At 42.0% G+C, this 9,014-nt stretch overlaps 1 protein-coding gene across 9 annotated transcripts in view; it reads left to right on the forward strand.

The window, feature by feature from the left end:
* LOC122091865 (elongation factor 1-alpha) overlaps positions 1 to 6,214 on the forward strand; it is a 93,376-nt gene extending 87,162 nt beyond the window's left edge. For 8 of the 9 annotated variants that reach the window (XM_042662058.1, XM_042662061.1, XM_042662064.1 and 5 more), the window contains one exon: positions 5,863 to 6,214. In XM_042662058.1, coding sequence (XP_042517992.1) covers positions 5,863 to 5,985 — 123 coding nt within the window. In that variant the 3' untranslated portion in view covers positions 5,986 to 6,214. The remainder of the gene's footprint in view (positions 1 to 5,862) is intronic. The other variant, XR_006144053.1, reaches the window with a different exon arrangement.
* The last annotated feature ends 2,800 nt before the right edge of the window (positions 6,215 to 9,014 follow it).

The following is a 9,014-nucleotide window of genomic DNA, read 5'->3' on the forward strand; positions in this document are numbered from 1 at the left end:
CCCCCCCCCCCCACCCCATCCTTTTTTTTTTTTCTTTTCCACTTCTCTTTTCCTTCCTTATAGAGATACGATAGCAAGAAGAGAGCATCATGAGGAAGAAACTCAAAACATTTTCCCAAGTAGGATTCAATTTGTATTGGAATATGCATACCTTCGTTTCATATTGTTGAATGGGGTAATGACTTGTGTCTAATATGACACCAACCCTCTTTATTTATAACAATGGAGAGAAGGTTCTAGAGAATTACAAAGACCATTAAACCCCTTAGGGTCCGTTTGGTAACTGACACTTTCCCTAAAACCCACAACACTCCCTCTTAAGTTGGTGCATAAATATCACATATGCCCAACTTGCAGATAATAGAATGAAACAACTTACTACTAAGACCTTCAGTAAATACATCAGCCAATTGTTCATTATTAGGAACAAAAGGCACAGTGATAAGGCCCATATCTAGCTTCTCTTTGATGAAGTGTCGATCGATCTCCGCATGCTTGGTTTGATCATGCTGGACAGGGTTGTGAGCAATGCTAATGGCAGATTTGCTGTCACAAAAGAGCTTCATAGGAAGGGTAGTAGGAACATTCAAATCAGTGAGAAGACCATGAAGCCATAGGAGCTCACAAGTGCCATGTGCCATAGCACGGAATTCTGCTTTAGCACTTGAATGGGTAACCACGACTTGCTTCTTGCTACGCCATGTAACAAGGTTACCACCAACAAAGGTGCAATAACCAGTAATAGACCTGCGGTCATCAGGGGAACCTGCCCAATCTGCATCTGTAAAGGCCTCCACCCTAAGGTGATGATGAGGAGAAAAAGGATGCCACGTCCTGGGGCAGATTGCAAGTACCAGAGAATACGCAGCACAACTTCCATGTGAGTTGAGTAGGGATCATGTATGTACTGATTAACCAGACTGACGGAAAATGCTATATGAAGGTGTGTATGAGAGATGGATCAACTGCCCCACTAATCTCTGTTATCTCCCCTTATTTACCAGATCACCTTTCTTACGACTCAGGTGACCATTAGCTTCAATAGGAGTGTCTGCCGGCTTACACCCCAACATGCCTGTTTCAGAGAGAAGATCAAGCACATACTTCTGCTGAGACAAGTAGATCCCACGAGAAGACCTAGCAACTTCAATGTCGAGGAAGTAACGAAGTTGTCTTAGGTCTTTGATCTCGAATTCCTCACTCAAGTATCTCTTGAGGCGAGAGATTTTTGCCAGATCATCACCAGTAACAACAATATCATCTCATCTACATAGACTATTAGGATAGCAATCTTCCCACCAGATCTCTTGATGAACAGAGTGTGGTCGGCATTGCTTTGAGAGTAACCTGTAGCAACCATAGCCTTATGTAAACGTCCGAAACAAGCACGAGGGGATTGCTTTAGCCCATACAGAGCACGCTTTAACTTGCATACCTTCCATTGGGCTTTGGAGCAAGTGAACCCAGGAGGAATGTCCATATACACTTCCTTAAGTTCCCCATGAAGGAGGGAATTCTTCACATCTAACTGCTGGAGATCCCAATCTAAGTTGGCAACACAAGCCAAGATAACATGAATTGTGTTCACCTTAGCAACTGGAGCAAAAGTCTCCTGGTAGTCAATCCCATAAGTCTGTGTGAAGCCTTTAGCAATAAGTCTGGCCTTGTACCGATCCATTGTACCATCAGCCTTCTATTTTACTGTGAAGACCCATTTGCACCCAACTGTCTTCTTTTGGGAGGGAAGACACACCACATCCCATGTGTCATTTTTCTTCAGAGCCTGCATCTCTTCAACCATAGCTGCGTGCCATTGTGAGTTTGCACTTGCTTCCTGCCAGGTATAAGGAATGGACACAGAGAAAAGAGAAGACACAAAACTATAGTCAGAAGGAGAGAGTGAGTCATAAGAAACAATTTTAGCAATAGGAGGTAAAGTATAAGACCTAATGTCTTTACGAACAGCAATAGGCAACTCAAGAGACTGATCAACTGAAGGAGAAAGAGAATAACCAGGGTCCATAGGGACAAGATCAAGCTCGAGAGGAGACGACTGGCATGGTAAGGTAGATGATGTCTGAGTCTGTTCTCTGCAACTATACACATGTATCTCTGGCCGAGGCACAGGAGGAGAAGTAGGAGTGTCACTCTCCCCCTGAAACGGGATACTATCAGGGATAACAATTTCAAGCGACGGCGGCACATCTTCCACAATGGAAGGAGACTCTCCCTGAAGAGGTGTTGCAGTGTAGTATGACATAGATTCGTGAAAGACAACAATCCATGGTCACAAACCAATGCCTAGTAGGAGGATGAAAACATTGATAGCCTTTCTGAGTAGGAGCATAACCCAGAAAAATGCATCGAAGACCATAAGGATCAAACTTTTCATGAGGATGATGATCGCGAGCATAACAAACACTATCGAATACCTTAAGACGAACAGGAAAAGCAGCGAAACCTTGGAGAAGATATAGAGGGGAGCGGAAGGCAAGGAGCTGAGAAGGCATTCGGTTGGTAAGAAAGGCAATAGTGAGAATTGCATCGCTCCAGTACTGGGGAGGAACATACATCTCAAACACAAGAGAGCGTGCTACCTCACAAAGGTGCAACCCCATTCTGAGCCGGAGTATCCACACAACTAGTCTAATGAATCATTCCATGATCGGAAAGGTAAGCTTGAAAGGACCCTTCAAAGTATTTCCGGCCATTGTCGCTTCGAATTATCTTAATGGTAGCACCGAATTGAGTCTGAACCATGCGGTGAAACTGCTAAAAGCAATAGAAGGTCTCGCCCTTGGTTTGCATCATATAAACCCAAGTAGTCCGAGAATGACAATCAATAAAAGAGAAACCACCGATAACCATTGACAGACACATAGCAGGATGGACCCCAAATATCATAATGTATCGATGAAAAATGAGTGACACTGAATTGATTCAAGTTTGTTTGGCCAAAACACATGCCTCACAAAAAAACTTACTCGAATTACAATTTTTAAAGGAAAAACTCTAGCTAAAGTTCCCAAAGGGGGATGTCCCAACCGACGATTCCACTGCAGTAACTCAGAGATGGGCGGTGACGTACAAGATGTCTGAAGAGCCTGACCAGAGACCAATGCGGAGTCATCATCAAGCAGATACAAACCACTATGTACCCTACCAAAGCCAATCGTTGCCCGTGTCACCAAATCCTAAAAAACACAATGAGACAGGAAAAATGTGACTTTGCAATTAAGACTGGAAGTAAGACTACTAATGGACAAAAGGTTAGTGGGAAAAGAAGGAACATGCAATACAGTAGAAAGGGATAAAGGGGGTACAGCCAACAGAGTCCTTCCTCAGAATAGTGGAATAAGTCTTATTAGCCAATTTGACCTTACCAGTACCAGGACAAGTAGTGTACTGTGAAAAAAGAGACAAGCGGCCTATCATATGATCAGAAGCCACAGAGTCTATAATCCAAGGGGTAGAAGGGATAGACATAGTATGGCCACAAAAGGAGATACCCGACCTAGAAGGGGTGGAATGGGCAGAGCTCGCAATGGCAGGTGCAGGGGAGTCTGGATGTGTCAAGAGGCTCCGGAGGGTAGTAAACTCGTCAAACAGTAGTGAGGCTACTGAGGAGCTAAGAGTAGAGTCAGAGTTAGGGCTCTCAGTATGGTTGGCCTGCCCAAAAGTATCGGCACGACCCTTCCCTCGCCCTTTTCCAGATGTATCAGCAGGACGACCATGAAGCTTCCAGCAGTGCTCCTTGGTGTGATGCTCCTTCCCACAGTAATCACACTTCACTGGAGTCCTAGTAGAGGAGCCACCAGACTATGGGGTTGCATTAATGGACTGAGTGCTAGAAACAAGTGCAGATCTCTCAGTAGGAGTGGCAGCTTGCTGTGGAAACATAATGGTATGTCGACTGTCCTCAAGTTGGATCACAGCATAGGCTTGATCCAAGGTAGGAAAGGGGTCACAACTCAAAACCTGGGACCGCAACTGATCAAACTCCACATTCAAACCTGCCAGAAAGTCATAGATCCTGATTTTGTCCTCTCGCTTTTGAAACTTGGTGACATCTTCAGCGGTGGAAGGAGTATACTCCTCATGGAAATCCAACTCAGTCCATAGTGACCGTAACTCATAGTAGTACTGTGATAGAGTGAGCCCTCTCTGCCTCAAATCACAAACCTTCTAGCGAAGCTCAAAGACCTGAGCACCATTCCCTGCCTGGGAATATATATCTTGGATAGACTTCCAGATCTTCGCAGCGGAGTCAAGGAGGAGATAGCCACGCGAAATTTGTGACAACATGGAGTTAAGGAAGGCTATAACCAGAGAGTTGGCACACTTCCACTTGTCAATCTCAGTACCGATGGTCGGACGCTTCGTGGTTCCAGTGAAGTACCCGTAATAGCCACGGGACTTGATGGAGATGCAGATTGAGCGTGACCACAGAAGGTAGTTTGTGCCATCAAGCTTGATAACACAAAGAGGAAAGATAGGAAGAGCCATGTGTCTCCGCCAGTAGAAGTAGATGAGATCGTAGACATGGTTGCTACTCAAGGGGGTTGTGCAAATAGAAGAGACACTAGCCGGAGATAGAGAAAGCACCAAAATAACCAGAAAAAGTTAGAAAACCCAAAAATTGATAAAGGGTAAAACCCTAAGAAAACGATTTTGAGGATAGCTCTAGAACATAGATCTCGAACGAAAAAGTGATAGGTACATACCACCACAATGATAAGAGGCACCAATCGTAACAAATATCAAGACGATCGGAGCATCGAGCGGGGAAAAAGCATCCCGGCAATGAAAAAGTGATCTTAGGGAGAAAACCCTAAAAAATGATATTAAAAAAAAATTTGTTTTGGGTCTCTCAAATCGTTGTAAAAAAGAGTCTGAGAGCCCAGGGGAAGGATGGGTGGTTTAAGAAGCTCCCACCACGAGAGAGAAGCAGATGAAGAGAGATGGAGGCACTGGGAGAGAGAGAGAGAAAGAGAGAGAGAGAGAGAGATGAGAAATAGGCAAAGAGATGGAGAAGAGGGAGAGCCCTTAGGGTTTCAGATCCTAGAGCTCTGATACCATGTTAAATGGGGTAATTACTTGTGTCTAATATGACACCAGCCCTCTTTATTTATAATAATGGGGAGGAGGTTTTAGAGAATTACAAAGACCATTAAACCCCTTAGGGTCCATTTGGTAATTGACACTTTCCATAAAACCCATTGTTACAACACATATGTTCTGCTTTTTTTTTCTAATATGGGTTCACTTTCTTGGACTCTATAGAATAAATGCGACTTGTTTAGGTGACACCTCAGGAGGCAGTATGTTTTTGGCAATCCACCTCTGTAAGAAGGGAAATTTTTTGTCAGGTTATGCCATGATGGTTGGGTCTTGAACCATGTGGGAAGAAGGAATGGTAGAGTACTTATACTATGGTCATGGGATTTGGGGAGGTCATTCAATATGTCAATACTTAAAAAACCATGATGGGAAGCCCTCTTGAAATTAAAAGAGTTTTGGACAGAAGTAGATCAAGTCACTTGGAAATGTTTAAGGCTACGTTGGTTTTATGGACTTCTACTTTGAGTTTCATGGGTTTGTTTGCTTGAGTGCCTGCTGGTATTGTATAACATAACAGGAGCTGCCTTTACTTCTGCTGATTTGTTGTTTTGCTAATGGGAGAAAGTATATATGACTAAATACATGTAGCACAGTGCTGTAATTTGCTCCACTTTTAAGTTCCCTACTGGACCTAATCTGTTTTTCACTGCCCCGATTTCTGTTTCCCTCTCAAAGTGGTTATAAAAGAAAGAAAGGAAATTAACTCAAGGCTTTGTGTCTTTCTTTGTTCCCTAATTTCAGGTGGTTCTGGGAGAAGCAGTTTGTATAAGAGAGTTCTCCGATTGTCGAGCTCTTGGTAGGGTTTTCCTACGAGCTTCAGGAAGAACTATTGCTGTAGGTATTGTTACCCGAATAATAGAGTAATTGGTTGTTGGGTGGACCACATGCCGTACCTCTATGAATGAACATGAAGTCCAGAAATGGTTGAGATGTAGCTTCACAAGTGTTTTTTGTGACCTCTTTGTATCAGATGTGCTAGAGAAGCAAAATGTAATCTAAAAAAGGAACAAGGTTGTGCCCAATCATCTAGTGATGATACATTCATAAACCATGATTGATCAATAAAGATGTTGGGTAAACAGTCTCTGAATCATATGCAATAATTTCTCTTTCTTAATAATCTCCTTGTTTTCGATATTCAATTATTTCTTTAATAGATACGATGGATCATCCTCTTGGATGGAGCCCCATTTTCTGAAACAATTTTAAATAAAGTTTGTCTTGATTGTGAATAGAGCCCCATTGTTGGATACAAGAATGAATGGGAGTGGTGTCATCTATAGAAATTCTGTGCGAGAGAGGCGAACCAAACCAAGTTGCTCTAGCATACGGACTTATGCTCAATCTACAGAAATTTCGTTCCATCAATAGAAATTTTCAACAGAAGCAAGTCCATTCGCGCACATTCTCTAAAGAAAAGAACGTATCTTAGGAAGGGTGTCACAGTTCCATATTAGTTTCCAAACTTGCTCTGGAATGAGAGACTTATTTGTACTCCTAGAAGATGTCCTGTTAGCATATAATTCTTGGGGTTGGTTGGAAAGGAGACGATATGCAAATGTTACAGAAAAGTGCCATTCCTTGATACTCCCCAAACCTACCGATCCTCTCGGTGGTGTACGCTGAGCTTAATTTTCCTAATAGACTCAACATCTGAATGGAAAACCATTGTTGCAGCATCAATGATATTAGATACCCGTATGTGGGGCATCCAGGTAGGGCAGCATGGTGGACTTTAAAATTCTTTAATGAAGGAATCCAATTGTCATTCCAAATATGCACTTTAGTTCCATCCCCAATAATCCATATATCCAGTAGGATTGGTCGACCATGAATGATACGCCGCCAAGCCCAGGAGGGGCGATGGCCGAGCCTAGCCTCCAGGAAGTTAGAATGTGGAAAGTATATAGCTTTCAAGTGGCTTGCCCACCAAGACCTTGGCTCCCTCCAAATATTCCATGCAACTTTGGCAAGAAGAGCAGAGTTCTGAAGTTTTGGATGTTTAAATCCCAGCCCGCCTTTCAGTTTAGAACAGCATATCCATGAAATCCAAGGTATCTTTGATTCTTTTTCACCTTGACCCCAAAAGAATTTAGTTGCAGCTTTCCGAATAAAATCATGATAAAATTGGGGTAATTTGAAATGAGAGGAGGCATGACTAAACATAGAGAAGGCCACTGATCGCAACATGACTTCCTTACGTGCAGGAGAGAGAAGCTTCTCATTCAACCTTGAATGAGATTTGAGGTTTTGTCTCTGATATCCTTGAAGAGGGTGAAATAAGCTAAAGGGGGGGGGGTGAATAGGTTATACTAGTGGAATTTAACTCTTTTCGATGTATTGGTCACAAATGTGACTGCAAGTTAAAACAATGCGGAATAAATAAAACAAGTACAATCACAAAACACAAGATTTATAGTGGTTCGACTCAATCCGAGTCTAGTCCACTCCCTACAAGAATCCTCTTGTAAGGTATTCCACTAGTTTTCCCTTTCAATACGGTAGGTAGGGAAGAAAACATTTACAATCTTTTTCACGGATAAGAGTATCTTTACAAATCCCCTTTATAGGCAGAGAGGTGCCTTTACAATCTCTTTTGGAGGTAGAGAGACACCTTTCTCTTTTTAGGATAAGAGAATCCTTACAATCCTAAATACAGTTTAGAATTGTAAAAACAGAAATAAATAGGAAATAGTGGAATAGGAGGAATACCTCAAGTGTGGTGCAAATGATGAGAATGAGAGATGAATGATGCACCTTGTGTAAAATCCTCTCTTATGGCTTTGACTTGCACAGGAGAGAGTGGAGGACTTTGATTGAGACTTGAGCATTTTTGTTGGGATTGGTGTAATCGAACAACTCAAGTAGAATATACAAATCTTAATAACTCTTAAATGCTTGCAATAATGCTCTTAAAGCTCTTTCTTAATATATATTTAATTAAGAGCGGTTTGGGTATTTATAGGTGAACTTAGTGAAGCATTTTAGGCAGAAAATCAAGCTCTAACGGACGTATTCTGGGACCACCGGTCGACCGCCATCGGTAGCCGATCGACCGGAAAGAGCCGTTGAGGTCAAAAACTAGCCGTTGGAGTTTTTCTGGGAAGCACCGGTCGATCAAAACTTTCTATCGGTCGATCGGCTATGGTCTCGGACAGTTCCGATGGACCGGGGCTTCCAGCCGGTCGACTGCCAACATGACAGACTGTTTTTGACAGAATGTTGTCATACTACCAGTCGTCAGTGTTTTGACCATAACTTTTCGGTCCAACCTTGGATTGACTTGAGATCAGTTGCGTTGGAATCGTGACTCAATTTCGTACAACTTCTATGAAGGTTTCATCTCCTGATACTGACTTTAAGATTACCTAAAATACCCTTGAGTCAGGTTAATGTTGTTTTCACAGAATTTCACTAGAACACATTTTTCCTAATATGTTCCTCACCACTTAGAGACTTTCCATTCTTGGTCAAGGTATGCTCTATGGTCATTCTAGTATGATGCAATGCACATGCATGTGGTGAGTGCATATATATATATATATATATGTGGAAGTTACAAATTACATTAAAAATGACCAATCTATCCTAGTGGTCTTCTTCTTCACTTGAACCTTCCACTCTTTGGCACATTATCTTCTTTTCTTCTTGTTTACATTTCCATGTCTTTAAGCTTCATGTCTTTGACATCTTGAAGCTTAAATTCTTATGATATATTCTTCAAGCATTGATGCCAACTTGTTGATACTCTTCATTTGATGACTTCAATCTTCATGTCTTCGTTTCATTCACCAAATTTCAATCTTTGATATGAAGTCTCTACAAAACAATACTTAAAGAAAAATTGTGACATACCTTCATATATTTGTTATCATCAAAACCAACTATAGGAG

Source organism: Macadamia integrifolia, chromosome 10 (assembly GCF_013358625.1).
Source record: "Macadamia integrifolia cultivar HAES 741 chromosome 10, SCU_Mint_v3, whole genome shotgun sequence".
Lineage (NCBI taxonomy): Eukaryota > Viridiplantae > Streptophyta > Magnoliopsida > Proteales > Proteaceae > Macadamia > Macadamia integrifolia.